The sequence below is a fragment of the Boleophthalmus pectinirostris genome, unplaced genomic scaffold, assembly GCF_026225935.1.
Source record: "Boleophthalmus pectinirostris isolate CB_2022bp ecotype Guang Dong unplaced genomic scaffold, ASM2622593v1 HiC_scaffold_21, whole genome shotgun sequence".
In the NCBI taxonomy this organism is placed as follows: domain Eukaryota; kingdom Metazoa; phylum Chordata; class Actinopteri; order Gobiiformes; family Gobiidae; genus Boleophthalmus; species Boleophthalmus pectinirostris.
Window position 1 is genome coordinate 5803414 of NW_026571175.1, and position 18349 is coordinate 5821762.

At 39.9% G+C, this 18349-nt stretch overlaps 1 protein-coding gene across 1 annotated transcript in view; it reads left to right on the forward strand.

Moving 5' to 3' along the window:
- LOC110162158 (uncharacterized) overlaps window positions 1-18349 on the forward strand; it is a 39202-nt gene that overhangs the window by 6349 nt on the left and 14504 nt on the right. The window contains exons 3-7 of the mRNA XM_020927015.2: window positions 3244-3433; window positions 3755-3757; window positions 3807-3928; window positions 12753-12763; window positions 13910-14014. Coding sequence (XP_020782674.2) covers window positions 3244-3433; window positions 3755-3757; window positions 3807-3928; window positions 12753-12763; window positions 13910-14014 — 431 coding nt within the window. The remainder of the gene's footprint in view (window positions 1-3243; window positions 3434-3754; window positions 3758-3806; window positions 3929-12752; window positions 12764-13909; window positions 14015-18349) is intronic.

Sequence of the window (18349 nt, forward strand, 5' to 3'; positions counted from 1 at the left end):
TCGCAAAAACCCCAGAAGTGCAAGTTTGGGGTTTTTGCGAATCAGCGAAGAGCCATACATTCTGTGTTGTCAACGATTCCTGAGATCAAGGATTTAAAGCCAGAACAAAGAGAATGTTCGGTGAATTTTATCAAGGGGAAAGACGTTATTGCCCTTCTTCCTACGGGACTTGGGAAAAGCTTAATATACCAGTTAGCCTCATTAGTGGCGCATTACATATGTCACAACTAAATAGCAGCGATTGGTTAAATGATAAAAAGTACCTGCGTATTGTCGAGTGAACGAATCCTAATGCTGTGAGGTCAGATGGTTTCCAACAAAGTGAAACCGGCGAATCAGGCTAAATTAAATGTACATACAATTAATATTGACTCCAAAAAATTTGTTTCAATTTTTATATATCGATGTAGTAATTATTGTGACAGGCCTTAACCGCACTAAACTCTCACACACCTGGCATACTGTCCTGAGGAAGTGCGACTGCAGATGGCGCTGTGATCCTGCCTCCACCGGTAAGAAAACAGCGCCAAAACCTGCATAAATCAGCTGACTAGACATGTCACAGCACCATCATGTGACCACTCTGAGGAAGACAGCAGGGAGTCAAAATTGTAAAGTATGAAAACAAATTCTTGGTCTGAAAAATAACCTAATAACATAAATTATCAGACGACCAAATGAACCTTGTTGGACTATTAGGCGCACATTTCACAAACGGACCACGCATTTCTCTGATTGGTTAATCCGCCTGCCAATCACAGCCATCAGAAATCAGAGATACAGAGCTCTATTCGCACGGGATAAGTACAACCTGGGGATGTCTGGTAATTTGCAAATTACCGTCCTGCTCTGTTACTTGCAGTGCATTTAAACGGGATAAGCAAAGTTCGTAAATTACTATATTTTACTCACTTTGACACAGAACAGAATGCGGAAAGAAAAGAGATAGAAAAGACGGGCAATTACAACAAACACTGAGCAGATTCGCACGGGACTAGTATTATCACTGGGCGTCTGTGTTTGGTGAAATATAGTAGGCAGAGGAATTTTTACTTTACAAATGATAGACATGGTGTATTTACACGGGGTTAAGATCTCAGGCATCCTCCGCAATTATTACAAATCACAAAAAAAGGTCCACAGGTCATACTAACCCTGTGCAAATAGGGCTTAAGTAACAATTTTCAAGAGTGTAGTTTTGACTAGCTTGGCAACCTTAACATCTTCTGCTCTGCCTGCTCCTGACACTACCCATTAACCATAGTGTAACCAGGGACATGCCGTTTTTAGCAACACCCTGAATCGTGTAGTTGTTTTGCAGCCTCAGGTGGAGATGTTTCAGCTGCTCAGTGAATGATAAAACACAATGAAAGCACCAATTTGCAGAGGCAAGATTAGACCACCCCGTCTGACCCCAGTAGCACCAGAACACAGTTTGTGGTCAGCTCTTTGCACGAATCCTATCTTTACACCACAGGCTCCTGCTGAGGTGGAAGTGCCGCAAACACTTTATTTTGTACAGATAAACAAAGCCCAGAGCTGCCCTTGTCGGTACAACTCAAGGACTTCTTTCGTCTGGGGAAACACTGCTGCTGTGTTTTTGGCCACTGCTCAAACTGTTGTCTGGCAAGTCTACAATAATATCTCTCTGAGCAATTGTCAGGGCAAAACAAGTCCCCTACATTCATTAGATCTGTATACTGGAACAGGCGTACATGGACTTACATGGACTTACATGGACTTCAGACTGTCCCCTCATGGTTATTTATGACGTGATAGACCTGCATTATGAACAAAAACAAACCAGACCCAGGGAAATAATGAGCTCGTCCTCGTGGTGTTCATGGGTTTCAGGTTAAAAAAAAAAAAAACATTCTTCCTGGTTGGAGGTTTTTGTGAAGACCTGTCCCATTCAGAAACATCAGTAATTTGAATTACATTACTGCTAACTGTTGAGGACCGTTGGACTGCCAAATGCTTCAAATCATGAAGGAATCGCTCGGCCTGAAACACGAAATGATGCCACTTTAATATCACGCTATCATCCCATACATAATTGGGAGCAAATTGTACACAACAGCAAACCCAAAAATAATATGAAAAAACGAACAGAAGAAATAAACAAAACACTGCTGAGCTTCAGTAGACCTTGACTAGTCATTTCTGTTATTAAAAATGAGCAATACTGGTGCCACAGCAAATGATAGAAATAAATCACCTCTCTCCTCGCTCTCCTGGTCACTCACCCCGTCTCTGACTTTCCTCACTCTTGGTCTCTCTCCTCTCTCTCTTTCTCTCTCCTCTCTCTCCAGGCTACTCTCCTCTCTCTCCTGGTCACTTGTCCCGTCTCTCTCTCCTCTCTCTCTCCTGGTTACTTTCCCCTCTCTCTCTCCTCTCTCTCTTGTTTACTCTCCCCTCTCTCTCTCTCCCTTCTGTCCTGGTCACTCACCTCTCTCTTTCTCTCACCTCTCTCTCCTGGTCACTCATATTTCTCTCTTTCTCTCTCTCTAGTGATCACTCACCTCTCTCTCCTCTCTTCTGGCTACTCTCCTCTCTCTCCTGGTCCCTCACCTTTCTCTCTCTCTCTCTCCCTCTCTCTCTCTCTCCCTCTCTCTCTCCTGGTTACTCTCCCCTCCCACTCTCCTCTCTCTATTAGTTACTCTTCTCTCTCTTCTCTCTCCTGGTCTCTCCCTTCTTTCTCTCCCCTCTCTCCTGGTTACTCTCCCCTCTAGTGGTGTGCAAAAATATTGAAATATATCAATATATTATATTATTTAATGTGATGATACAGTATGGATATCACTGTCTGCTGTATCAATATCTATCGCCAAGAGTATTTTTTGGTATATTTTACGAAATTATTTTGTTACAGAGCTACAGTTTTGTTACTTGTTTAGTGGTAGGAAACTCATTTATGCAACACACTCTCCCCTCTGTCTCTCTCCTCTCTCCTGGTCACTCTCTCTCCTCTCTCCTGTTCACTCCCCCCTCTCTCTCCCCTCTCTCTTGGTTACTCACCTCTCTCTCGCTTCCCTTTCTCCTGGTTATCCCCTCCCCTCTCTCCTCTCTCCCGGTTACTCTCCCCCATCTGTCTCTTTTTTCTGTCCTGGATACTCCCCCCTCCTCTCTGTCCTGGTCACTCACCCTCTCTCTCTCCTCTCTGTCCCGGTTACTCTCCCCTCTCTCCCCCTCTCTCTCTCCTGGTCACTCACCTCTCTGCCTCCTCTCCTCCGTGCTCCTCAGATCAGATCCTGCACCACTCCTCTGCAGACGTGTGGCCTCACTCTTACGTGTCCCAGGGCCTGTACTGTCTCTCTTCGTCTGACGCCTGGGACCCGATCACCAGCCAGCCCTCGGGCATGGCCTCCCCCGCAGCCAGCTCCTACATCATGGCTGGAGGTACGCACTGCTCACTGGAGGAGACAAGTGCAGAGTTTTTCCTGGATAAAGATATCGCTTGACCTAAAATATTCCACAGCATGATATAGGACGTATTTGTTTTGCATTTATTCAATAATAGGTGTTTTTAATTGCAAAGAAAATGCCTTGAAAAACATGCAATCTTAGTGTGCCTTTAATAATATTTCAACAGGAATATATAATGGTTTGTTTAACACTTTAATGAATCTTGAATACTTGGCATGAGTTCAGATGGTCTCAGTGTATGGCATTTGCAGCATATTTTAAAATGGAGGTCTTCTTACATCTTGTTCTTCTCCCTGTGTGTGTTTGTGTGTGTGTTTCTTCTCAGGAGGCAGTGGAGCGTGTGGGACCCCGGGCGAGGGCTTCGAGGGGACGGTCAACAGTTTCCTGACTCAACATCAGGCTCAGCTCGTCCTCCAGCAGCAAACACAGCTCCAACATCTCCAACAGCTGCACCAGTACCAACAACAGCAGCTACTACAGCAACTACAGCAGCAACAGGTCTGTCCATATATGTCTATACGTGTCTATAATTATAACACAACAAGTCACTCTAACATCTATATGTCTGTGTAAACATAACAACTACAGCAGCAACATGTCTGTCTATATATGTTATTACGTGTCTATAATTATATCACAACAGGTCACTCTAACCTCTATGTCTAAGTGAACATAACAACTACAGCAGCAACAGCTCTGTCTATAGAAGTCTATAATTATATCACAGCAAGTCACTCTAACATCTATACACAGTCACTATGTATGTCTGTATATGCCTACAACTATAACACAGGTCATTCTATTCAAACACAGCTCTAACTGCTGCATCAGTACCAACAACAACAGTTATTACAGCAACTACAGCAGCAACAGGTCACTGTAGCACAGATCTGGGCATTGTCCAGCTCCGGGGCCACATACAGCCCTTTCGTTGACTCTGACCGGCCTGTTTCAGCTCATTTGGAAATACAAAATAAACATATTTGATAATTTTACCTCATGGACTAAAGCTGCATTGCTTTTATTTTAGAGGTGTTTTTTTAAATGACATTTTTTGTAAGGCGGCCTCCCTTTTTTATTGCTTAGTCATAACATAAACTCTCACCAGTCTGACCAGCTTGTCAAAACAATACTATTTACTGCTTTTTTTTTTTTTTTAAATAAAGAAATACAATTAATATTATGCAGAACTGAGTTAAAGTAAAGTTCCACAATATTTCAAATTTTCTCATGTGGCCCAAGGGGGAAAAAATGCCCACCCCTGCTCTAGAGTCTATATGTATAGGCAACTCTGTATGTCTGTACAAACATAACACTCAGCTCCAACAGCTGCACCAGCTACAACAGTTATTACAGCAACTACAGCAAAAATAGGTCACTTTAATATCTATATATGTCTATAGCTATACCACGACAGGTAATTCTGTATCTCTGTAAACATAACAGGTCATATGTCTGTACAAACATGACACACAGCTCCAGCAACCAGCAGCAACAGCTACATAAACATAGACAATATGTTTTTTAAATAATTAACCACATGCTTTTACTGACAGTGGACTGGCAGGAGACATCTCCATTAAAAACACCCAGGCTGATCAGTGATGATTAAAAAGAACTTAATTACAATTTGATTAATAGCACAGCCCTGCTGTAACAAGATATCCATATTCAACATACAAACAGCTACAGCAGTTTACAACAGCACGGTCTGACATAGTATCGCTCATAGCAAAAAGAGAAGCCCTAAGAAAAATAGGTTTAAAGATACTATATTACACAAAATTAACTCTTATGAGCTTTAAGTAAAATTAGAATGTTGTTACTTCCTTAAAAACATATCTTGAGCTGTGTTTTGTTTCTTTCACACGTTTGAGTCTCCAAAGCTCAAAATGCTTTATTCCACCTTGTGATGTCATGAAGCAGTAGTTTTGAAGTGAACAGCTACCTTTTATCTTTTGTTCAGTAGAGATTAGTAATTCCAGGTCATAAGCTCTCCAAATGTTTCTAGTGAAGGTGTATGGAGTTTAAAAACACAGTGGAGCACTTCCTGTATTACCACATGACATCACAAGAGTGTTAGTGGAATGAAGTGTTATCAGTTTGAGTAAAAACTCCTATAAAGCCTAAATATGCAGGATTTGTGCATTAGACACGTGAATAAAACAAACCACAACTCCAATTTGTTTGTGATGAGGAAACAAGATGATAAAACAGATCAGAAAATAATGTAACATGGGTCTTTTAAATTGTACCATCCAATTCAACCAAAACCAAAGTTGATTTCAGATTTTAGAATTGCAAATTGTAGAATGACATTACAAAAAAGTAGGATTTTATGAGAGTAGATTTGCAGTAAACCCTGGTACACATCAAAACACAACGAGATGTAATACAGAACCAGAACACAACAGATCTATACCGTCTTTAAAAATCACTGAGTCTGTCCCAGCCCCTTTCTGTTTTGAGCTGTCTCTGCTTTTGTTATTACCCTCATCTTTCACCTCATGTCACAAACCCACTGCAGCTGTATTGATCATGTTACTGTGACAAATTCTTTAATATGCCCTCCATCTTTTATTCATTGACGAGAGAAAGATTCCTAGAAATTTTTAGTGCTTTTCAGACCCGCCTTGGTCTTAATATGCAGCCAGTGTTGTATAAATCATTAGCTGGAGGATTTTTGTACAATTGAATGAAGTCTGGGTAAAGTGTGACACAGGGAGAGGGGGGGGTTTGGTCTGACTCGGAGCTCGTTAAATACAGCAGGCCTATGAAATAATAACTGCTAAAGGTCAAACGCTGTGTCTCAGAGAAGGGAGCTCTCTGCAGATGAGAAGTAACACGTCGCGCTGTGCATTATGGGCAATATATATTTAATTTGTCTTCTTTTCAGTAGGTTTAAAGACACAGATTAGGTTATGTCAGTAAAGCTGTGACACTGCTTTAAAGACGCATTTTGTAACTTTTGTTGTCTGAAAAGTCAGCCCCTTCTACGTTCTGTTCGAATCCATAACAGTCTGAAATTGGACCATAGAGCGTGAAAAATCTCCGTCCCAACTTAAGACGATCCAACCACAGCATCTAATTTGTATCACATGTCTCTCAAATGCAGAAGACATCACCTCTCCAGAATGATCGTAACATTCAAAGCAAAATATATATCTTTGTTTTACATGAGATAAGTACTGTATTTTTCGGACTATAAGTCGCTCTTTTTTCCATGGTTTGGATGGTCCTGCAACTATTTTTTTTTCAGTGCGACTTATATATTCAAATTTTCACACTGACGGCCGTGAGAGGGCGCTTTAGGTTTGTGTGCCAGTATCTGCTACTCCTATTACTCCTGTACCACTGTGCACTCTGCTGAGCATGTCTCCTACAGAAAAAGATGCTGTCCTGCTGCAAGCAATGAAATATTCAGTCAAAAATGGTAATTGAGCAGCTGAAAGAAAGTTCAAGTGAGCGAGAAACTTGTGAGGGACTGGCGAATGGCAGGGATGGAGAACACAGCTTCACAGGAACGTGGAGGGTGCGCTATGCAACTTTCCTGGAAGAAACAGGATGAGTAGACAAAGCCTGGAGTTCAGTGACAACCAAAACCATCCTGTCGGGATTCTAATAATTCTAACAGGAATTGATGCTGAGTCTGACGACAGCTACACAGAAGTGGAAGCGGCACTCCTTTTACCTCCGGAGGTCACGGAGTTGCTCAGAAGTGACACTGAGGATGAAGAAGTCAATGGATTTAGTGATTTGGAGTGAGATGGAGAGTTCCGTAATGTTCTTTTGTTCATGCTATAGTTATCTGAATAACTGTTAATATGTTATGTTAACATACTCTGTCTGAGGCTTTGTTAGACTTTAATCTGAGCTTTGTTTTAACACAATCAGACCAGAAAGAACTGACTTAGCTGGAACTACAACAGGTGAGATGATTTTTACTTTTAACAAGTCCCTCTCAAATAATATTACAGTCATTAGCAGCATTAGCCAACAGTTTTAGTCACTCTCACATTTTTGTTGAAAATTAAACACCTAAACAGGACCATGAACGCTCATATTGATCACAGGCTCTTGAAAATATGTTGTTTAAATCTATTTTGTATTTTTCAGACTATTTAAAGAAAAATTAATAAAAATGTCTGCCAGTGTTTGCTAATGTTTACATAGTAACTACTGAACATTTCACACTACACAAACATATAGGACACCCCTATTGCGATGTTGCTGCAAAGTTTCAGTTGGATATTTCCCCAAATCTGATCTTTTACTGTATTTTTTAGACTATAAGTCACTCTGGAGTATAAGTCGCACCAGCCAAAAAATGCGCAATGAAGAAGAAAAAAACATATATAAGTCACACCGGACTATAAGTCGCACTTTTTGGTGAAATGTATTTTGTAAAATCAGAGACCAGGAACCCATCTTGAAAGGCAAGTTATAGTAATTACAACAGAATATGTTAACTGTTAAAATGTTAACATCACATATTAACAGTTATTCAGATCATTATAGCATAAACAACATAAGTTTACCAAACTCACAATCTCACTCCAAATCACTAAACTAGTCTAAAGAATCAATACACAGATAGTGAAACTAGTATCAGATGCTTATTTGAGTATGAATACTGAAGTAGGACCTTTCATAAATACTTTTTGAATGGTCTTGGTTTATATCAGATGTAGTATAAAACCACATAATACAATTAAATAAATGACTCTTGCGATGTAAATTACATTCAAGTTTGACATTTTAGTATCATGACGACAGAAGCAATCTTTCTCGCTGACTTTTTCGCGTTATCCAGTTAGTTGGAGCTGACCCTCTCCTCCAGAGCTGGCTGCACATTGGACACTTACAATGGCATTGTGTGTGTCATTGTTTTGGCAGTAGGAGATGGTATTTTCTGCTCCTTATTGAGAATGAAAATGTCAGGAGCCCAGGGGAAGATATTGTTCAGCAAAGCTTCAGTGGGTGGTGTGTTTTAATAGGAACATTTTCAAAGCAAGAAACAGTTGAGTAGTTCTGCAAACGAATCAATTCAGCAGACTTCCAGACGAGGGACTCACATAAAGCAACATGAAAATAACTACCTTTTCCTTGTTAACACATTAGTAATAGTCTTTGTATTATGATGGTAGTACTGGGGCTCCTTGTATTTAAAGGTGCAATGTGTAACTTTACTGGTGGATGGTCTGTCAAATGTTTTTCTTCATGGAGATGTTCTTGCTTTGTCAACAATGTTTCACAGCATGGTATTAAAACTTTCTATCTTCATGGAGACCAAACCAGGTCAGATTGGTGGAGAGGTGACCCCACATACAGTCAGCATGCCTGTTTTTTTCTAGGTATTTATGAGCAGTAAAATCACCTGTAATCGAATAAATCTATCTTTAATAAATAAATAAATAAATCTTAGTAATAAATCTTTAATGTGATATTGTGGAATATTCCAGAGAGAGCAATGACATATCAAAACCAAAAAGTTACATAGTGCATCTTTAGTATATTCAATGTAAGTTATTTTTTTGTTTTTTTTTAGTTTTTTTTTAACAATGGCTAAGGATTCAAGTTATAATAAGTGATATATAAGTGATAATACAGATGCTGCGTACTAAACATTTTAATTATAAATCATTTCACCAATCAGGACCCAGGTTCAAAAGCACTGATTTGTAATTAGTGGGTGAGTTCATTAGAATGCAAACCCTGTATTGGTGCTGGGAATCACAGGGTCCCGCATGATTCAATAGAGACTTTGCAGCTGATGTCATCAACATTCCCTGGAGGTGTGAAGCTAACCGAAAGCACTACGCTTTATTTTAACACAATCTGATCAGAATGAGCTGATTTGGCTGGAACTAGAACAGTTGAGCTGATCTGTGCTGTTAAACAAGCCTCTCACATAAAATTACAGTTACTAACAAGCGAGCATTAGCTGACATGTTTAGTTTTTGTTGAACACCTAAACAGCAGCATGAACGAAACTTGAGTATTGTTTCTTGAGTTTTCAGAGCATCTAAAAATGTTTGGCTGTGTTTGCTAATGTGTGCATTGTCTCACCGTGGAAACTGTTGAACATTCCGCCAAAATATACATTATAGCATTGTTTCCAAAGAATGGGTCGTGACCCTCAAGAGATTGAGTCGCCTTGACACGATCTGCATGTAGGTCTGCAATATACATATATCTTCACGCACCCCCGCTAATCACTTCTTCTTCATGCATGTTTTTCATTGTGTTTAAAACTTGAGTAATACCATATTTTCCGCACCATAGGGCACGCTCATAAGCCTCCAACCCCATCAAAAAACGACTGCGCGCCCCGCAATCCAGAGCACCCTATACACGAATCCACTCGGGTGTCCCATCACGACTTCAGTAAACTAAAAAAGCCGCACCACCCGCAGCACACGCAAACACGCACGGAGCAGACAGCGAGCACGCAGAGAAAAACACCCACAGACACACTCATCACTCCACTCCGACGAGGAACGGAACGGAGGAACGAACCGAAAAAGCAAGTGCAGTGTGCCACTTCTAGACACGACTGAACAACTGAGTCACTGCGAACACACCAACAATCCGTTGGTCCCAGACAGCACCCTCCCTACACGCCACAACTGAACAAAGCCCAGAGTCACCGTGAACGCGCCAAACAAAGTCCCACTGACCCATCCAACTGTTGTGTTTCATTTAAAGTCCAGTGCGATTTATTTGTGAAAAAAGTTTGAAAATAGACCATTCAGTGACAGTGCGCCTCATAATCCAGAGTGTCTAATAGTGTGGAAAATACAGTACTAATTGTTCAGAGAGACACGATCACTCAGTCAACAATAAAATATCCTCATTAATGTTCAGTAATGGTCACAAATGTATTTTAAGATTTACGAATAATGTCTATTGACTTTGATTGTGAAGATTTGTGACTTTAAAATATGGGTCCCCAGAAAGAAAGTTTGGGAAACACTGCATTATAGAACACCCCCAGCGTCATGTCACTGCAAAGCATCAATACAGTATACGCTATAAAGGTCACATTAGGGATGGGACAGTATGATAACTGTGACAAAAAATAACACGGTATGATGGTATACTGTGGAGTTGCGCAAGTTATAATGCTTAATGAGAACAAGGGACTTCTTCAGTAAGAAAAGTGTTAGTATATTATTGATATATGATACACTGCTCTTTGGTTATGTCCTCCTTTGGTGTGGCGAGATTTGGTGAAACACAGATCAGTTCATATCAGGGTAAATCTGCCATTAGGTGGACTAGGATAGTCACACATATGGTTTTAAAGATTATTAAATTTATTAAGTAAAATATTACTGAAAAAATACTGTAGGCTTTTGATATCTTGTTTGACCAAATACAATTATAGAATCAATGGATTTTGTTAGCAATTTTCACCAGTATTGTGCTTCTGCTCATCAGTTACCTGTGTGGGTTTATATCAACACGATATAATGCCATTCATGTTCACATCATGCTTCTGTGCACATCTGGCACAGTGAGCGGCCAAACACAGTGGATATAGGAGCAACATTTCCTCCTTTGAGCCATCTGGACAAAGCTTGAGGAAGGAAAATGTGCAGAAGAAAACAGGACGACAATGCGAGGTGCCACTCTCAAAGACGTCTTTTACAAAGCCAAGTGCTTTTTGTTTTCTCTTTTCATGCACAGTTATGAAAAATGATATATCTTCTTGATGACAAATAATAATCCATTTGCAAAGCCCGGTGAGTTTTTGGAATACAGAAAAAAGGCTTAGGCCTTGTCCACAGCAGATATGAACAGGGCCATTGTCTGCCCTGGCCGCAGACCAACAGCCTTTCAGCGTCTTCCCCGAGTCACCTCCTCAAGAGTCCACTCCAGAGCATCTGACCTCTGACAATTTATACACAATTACAAAGCTACATACATGTTCAAGCAGAAGGACTTTTGTAATAATAATAATAACAATCATAATAATAATCATCATAATCATAATAATTTAGAAAGCGCTTTTTTAAACACTAAAAGACGATGTACGAAGAAAGAATACAACTAAAAAGAGTATACAAAGGTAATAGACAAAATATAGACATGATTTAAAAGCAGGCTAGGCATTAAAAGTGGTTCTAAATAGATGGGTTTTGAGCAGTTTCTTGAAGTTGGTGGGTTCAGTGCAGTCACAGATTTGAGGTGGGAGATCTCAGGTTCGGAACTGGGTCCTACAGTGGAGGGACAGGAGGTTGGTGTTGGAGGAGCGGTTGGAGTGGGATGGAGTGTGGGGGTGCAGCAGATCTGAGAGGTAGAACAGGGCCTGGTTGTGATGGGCTTTGAAGGTGATAAGGAGGAAGTGAAGTGGAAGTGCTGAGGGATGGGGAGCCAGTGGAGGTTCTGGAGGACAAGAGTGATGTTTTCCTGGGACTGGGTGTGTGTGAGGAGGCGGGCAGCGGAGTTTTGGATGTATTGCAGTTTATTGAACATTTTTGAATGTGTGCCATAAAGATATTGCAGTAGTCGATTCTGGAGGTGATGAATGCACAATTAGGGTTTCTGCAGCAGAGAAAGTGAGAGATGGATGGGCAATGTTTTTAAGAAGGAAAAATGCAGTCTGTGTTATTTGTTCAATATGGGATTCAAATGAGAGGTTTGGGGTCAAAGAAGTTGCCAGGGTTACAGATGAGTGGGGATGGAGTGAGTGACGTGTTGTCAAAATTGAGACGTCAGTTTGAGGTGGGTCTGGTGAGGTTTTTTGGACTGATGATTATGACAATGACTAACTTCAAACTTATTGAGTGAGAGGAATGACTCATTCTTAGTGAGTCTTCCTCCTAGAAAAGACTTTTCAAATCCACTTGGTGAAGCGGCAAAAGGCAGATCTGCCCCTGGATCTGGTAAGAGAGAGCGACTCTGTAAGAACTCTGAGCTCCACAGCATCAGGAGACTCTATTTCAACAGACTCCACTATATCAAGGAGCTCTACTGTGTCAGGAGTGTGTACTCTGTCAGTCTCTACTGCATCAGCCTCTACAGCAACAAGAGACTCTACTGCACCATGACGCTCTACTATATCAGGCAGCTCTATGATATTTGGAGTCTCAACAGTATCATGGAGGTCTACAGTGTCAGGTGACTCTACTTCATGAGGCTCTACAGTATAAAGAGTCTCTACTGCGTAAGGGAGCTCCATTGTATTTGAAGTTTCAATTGTATCAAGGACTTCTCCTAGCCAGGCTGGTGCCACCTAGTGCCTCTGCTCAATTTCATTTCTCTTCACCAACTAGGTCAGGAATCAAAATCAACTAGACAGTTCGCAAAAACCCCGTAAGTGCAAGTTCGGGTACCAGCCAATCAGCGAAGAGCCATACTTTCAGTGTTGTCAACGGTTCCCAAGATCGAGGATTTAAAGCCGGAACAAAGAGAATGTTAAACGTTAATGAAAAACGTTATTGCCCTTCTTCCTACGGGATTTGGGAAACGCTTAATATACCATTTAGCCCCGTTAGCAGCGCATTACATACGTCATGACCAAATAACAGCGAATCCTAATGCTGTGAGGTCAGACGGTTTCTACAAAGTGAAACCAAGTGAAACCGGCTGATGAATCAGGCTAGACTTCTACAGCATATATGTAACATTTTGAAGACTTTTCACCACTCAAAAGATATCATATTTAGGTTTTCATTGTTATTGTTAATCTCTTTGACAACCGCACTAATGTTTAATTAAAGCTGCACCAATACAATAATATTAGGATATGGAGATACATGTGATAATTGGTATGTTCCACATATATTCTACAATATGATTGAATATGAAAAAAAACACGATTGATTAATTATGTATTTTATTAATAATTATTGTTCATTTATTTATTATTATAAGTTATTTATTGTCTTGAAATAAGCAAACACAGTTGCAGTGCTACCACACCTTTTCTTTTTCTTTTCTTGGAATGTACTGAGAAATGCTCATGACAGTGATATATAAATACAGCAGCCTGCAGTATCGATGCTGATGATGTTGTTCATTTAAATCCATAATAGAGTATAACATGCCAGTATAACCCAGATAACATGGCACCAAAATAGCTGCTTTGTAGTCCAAGCAGAGCCTTGAACTTTGAATCTGGAGGTGGTGTGTACAGTCTGTAATATAAAAAGTGGGTCATTCTATTTATCTCCCTCTAGTTCTAATGCTGCGCTTCAACAGTTTGAGGAATGTCTCTCTGCTCTCTCCCTGTTCCTGCTAAATATTGGGTCAGAAAGTGTGTTTAGTATGAATGTGGTGTGCTGCTGTGGCTACAATAGTATCACCACCACCAAGTGCAGAGTCAGTGACTTCAGTGTAGTGCTTTAAGAGGCTTTGACTGCACAGAGCATTACAAGTGTCATTGTTGCAGTCCTACAATGTGCTATACAACCTAACCACTTGCAGTGATACTGATGTTTACATCTAAAATGTTTCTGTGTGTTTTTTTCTATAGATGCACAGTGCCTCTGCCTCACTGCAGGCCACGCCCAACAGCACCATCCACAGCCTGGGCCCACCCACGCACCCACGCCTCGCCGACCTGTGGGGGGCAGCGCAGGTCGAGGCGCATCAGGTGAGAACAACTGCACCAGGCACAAGGGGCATTTAGGGAAGGGACAGGGACAGGGTTTCACACTAGAATGAGCAGCCACAATGGCAAATAAAGTGACAGAAAGAAAGTCAAGATTGTTTTTATGCTTTGGAATGTATTTTTGTCAAATGTTGGGAATAAAGTAAAATTAGTTTTGCCCAGTAGAATATATGTACAACAGCTAGGATCAAAATGAGATGGCTGTCTATATCTAATTACAGGGTATCCCCAGGTTTGACTACGCCAAATTTAAGACCTTTTTAAGACCTTTTTAAGACCACTTAAATGAAAATTATGACCAACATCGCACCCGTTACGTGGCGAAAAACACCAGATCCAATTCTAATAATGACTAACCAACTACCTATAGTTGTACTATATCTAGAATCTAAGAGCCACTGTGCATCAACCCTACACTTCCCCATGATCCATCCACCGTCTTTTGATTGTTGTTTTGATTGTTTACTCATTGCAGCCGGGGCCAACAACCCTCCATTTAACATTGCACTGCAGCCCGGTTGAGTATACAAAAGAATAGGCTAATGAAATTTAAGACCTTTGTGAAAAAAACAAGACTTTCAGACTTTTTATGGCCTTAATTTAGGAACATGAAATCTAAGACCTTTTTAAGACTTTTAAGACCCCTAGGCTACACTAAATTATAAATATGTCTAGGAACTATGAAGTAAAGCTGATGTTTTAAAGCATACTGTTGTTTTTTAGCATTATTGTGATGGCAAAACTCCACTCTGGCCTCTGAGAGTTGTGAAAAGCTCAGTGTGGTTGAATAATTAAACAGTTTAGTGCAGGCCTGAATTTGATAAGGAATTATAACCAGCATTGCTATTGTGGCATCTTGTGTCTAAGTAGTACTTTTTTTTTTATTTATGGGAGTGAATGTAGCATATATTTCCTATATTAGTGTCTCTTTCCTTTCTTCAGACAGTTTTTTAGTTCATGGCAGCTCTAGCCTATATCCATTACTGATAACAGACATTAAGTTGAATTACAGATTTTACAGGTAATCCTCTTCTTCCCCAGCCATATCTTTCTAATGACAGTTGTATTACCACACCTTTAATACAGCGACGATGATCAGAAATGACAGTCTATCCTCTCTGATCCCATCTCGAGCCTCTTGTCAGCTCCATTTCAAAGGACAGCCTTTCTATTCCCATCAGAAATAACAGCGTTTGTGTACCTTTGCTTTGTGTCTCACGGCTTTGGGCTCACTGCAGCGGACACATGTAGCACACGTCAGTAGGAGGAGGACAGGTAGGAGGCTGGAGGTGCATGGAGCGCCCCCTGGAGTGTGCATGGGATACAGCCTGGAGAGGGATACCTGCCTGTGGGACAAACAAAGATAAAACACAAGGGTTGATGAGAATGCAGTGGATTTTGTTGATGATGTGTTTATAATCCAGTAAAAGCAGATGGTTTTATATATGGCATGTCCACTGGAAAAGCATGCAAGGCATTTGGATTCAACATTGATAACTTTCACTGTTCCAGTGCGGGGAATAAAAAAGGTTGAAAGGTTTATTATGATTAATTTATTTTATTTAGTATTTGTTATATAGGTACATATATATTATAAAGGGCAGATATTATGAGAAATTGACACTTGTGAGCTTTTAGCCGTGTTATAATGCTGTTACCTCACTAAAAACATGCCCGGAGTTGTATTTTGTTTCATTCACACATGTTTGAGTAACCCTGGTTAGTCTGTCTGCATCTCCAAAACTCAAAATGCTCTGTTTCAACTTGTGATGTCATGAAGGTAGTTTCCAAGTTAACAGCTCCTTTTACCTTAAATTCTGTACAGTTTGGAAATTCTGGATCTGAAATCTTCCAAATGATTTGAGTAAAGATGTATGGATTTTAAAAACTCAGTGGCACACTTCCTGTATCACCACATGACATCACAAGGTGGAACAGTGTTTTCTGTTTGAGAGAAAGCCTAATCACCACTAATTTAGTACATACCTCGATTTTGAGGTCACAGGTCGGTTCATTTTCGGTGCAGTTTGGGAACAAAATGCAAAATCATTTGCTTGTTGTTTATTTGTGTGTTTATTAAACTAACAATTGTTTTAACATTAAACAAATGGGGAAATAAAATAAAGGCAAAGTGTTGCTTGGTAATAAGCTAATAATTTAAATAAAATATTCTCAAATAAGCAACAAATTAGTGAAACATTATAAGAATAAATTCCTTGTAAACAGTAAACAAAACTTTTCAAAAAGTAAAGCATAGCACTAACAGTTCCAGCATGAACTTTTACTCAATCTCCAGAAAAAACAACTTGTACCCATTGTCTGCAGTAAGTGCAGATCTGTCCCCAGTGGCTGAAAATACCCTTTCGGGGGGGACAGAGGTCGCAGAGATTCTGTGCTGGCAAAAGGCAAAAGTGAGGACCAGGGCGCAACAACCAAATAGTTTTGTGAGGATTCACGTGGTTTGGAGGGACGTAGTCAAGGCGGGGGGCAACTGTTGTCAAGGCGGCCGCCCTAACTGTAAAGTACTGCAGGAATCGCGTGAACTCTCTTGTGCACTGCCCTGCACCGAACCAAACGTACCGTACCGAAACGATTTGGCATGAATACATGTACGCTTACACCCCTAATAAATCTGCAGAGTTTGTGTGTTAAACATGTGTGAATGAAACAAAACACAACTTCAATTCTGTTTGTGAAGAGGAAACAACATTATAACATAGAACTGAAAAAAGTGTAATATGGGCCCTTTAAAAAAATATAAGAAACCATCAAATCAGATTGCACTACCGCATGTCCACCAGAGAAGCATGAAACTAAGGCATCTGAACTGAAGGAGAGCAGCTTGACAATCTTTTACAGCAAAACAAGATGGTATTTTTATCACTCTTTCTTCTACAAGTTTTTGTTTGAAGTCTTAAATGCTTTCAGACCCCCGGAGCGAGTGTAGAGAAACAATATGAGGACAATTTACACTTTGAGTAATGACTTAAAGGAGACGTATTATGCAAATTCAACTTTAATGGGCTCTTAAACTTATTATAAAGGTGCTTCCTCATCATTAGCTCACTCAAAGTTGTATTTTGAGTCATTCTTGCATGTTGGTGTAACCATGTATTGTCCTGCATTTGAGGTTTAATGCTCAGAAAATTTGTTTTCACCTACAGCCTATCAACGCCCACCGCTCTGTACTGCGATTATTGGAAATGTTGCTCTGAGGAGGCAGTTCAAGCCCATTTCTATTATTAATTGGCCCATATTACACTATTTTCTGATCTATACTATAATGTTGTCATCATCACAAACATGTTTAACGCACAAACCCTGGATATTTAGCAGCTCTGTTCCCCCTTGTGATGTCATGTGATAATATAGGAAGTAGGGATGTAACAATAACCGAAATATCGTGATATCATATCGTTAAAGTTCTCAAAATAACATCATGGATCATCACAATATATTGAATTACAAGTCTTTTTACTTAAATTAAGAGTTATGGTGCAGCAACAGCTAAAAAAAGACAGGGGGAACTACATAGACCATGATTCTTTGCTCCATTTCAGTGAAAACTACATGAAGAAATAACAGTTCTAAGCACTTTTAAGTCTTAGTTCTTTGGATTAAGTCTTGTCAAGGCATTTTAAGAGGAAAAAGTAGCATATTAACAGTTTTAGCTGCCTCCACAAAATATCACAATAAATATCGTACCATGAGATGTATATCGTGAAAATATCGTACTGAGAAATTTGGATATTGTTACATCCCTAATCGTGAGTCTCCCACCATATCGTGAGCTTTCCCACGATATCGCAATAAATATTGTACCGTGAGGTTCACATACTGTGACGATATCGTATCATAAGACTTGGATATTTTTACACCCGTAATAGGAAGTGCTCCACTGTGTTTTTAAACTCCATACACCTTCACTAGAATCATTTGGATCATTTCAACCATGGAATCGTCAGTCTGTACCGAACTAAAGGTGAAAAGTAGTTGTTAACTTGAAACTACAGCTACATGATATCACAAGGTGGAACAGAGCATTTTGAGCTTTGTAGATGTGAAGAGAGTAATAATAAAGGGTTACTAAAAATGTGTGAATGAAACAAAACACAACTCCAGGTCTGTTTTTGATGACGTAACAGCATTCTAATTTGGCTTAAAGCTCACAAGAGTCAATTTTGTGTAATATAGAAACTTAAAACTTCTAAATACAACAACAGTAAATTTTCATTTTACTTTTTGTTGTTATATTTAGAAGCTGAGGACATGAAAACAGCATAATATGTCTCCTTCAGTACT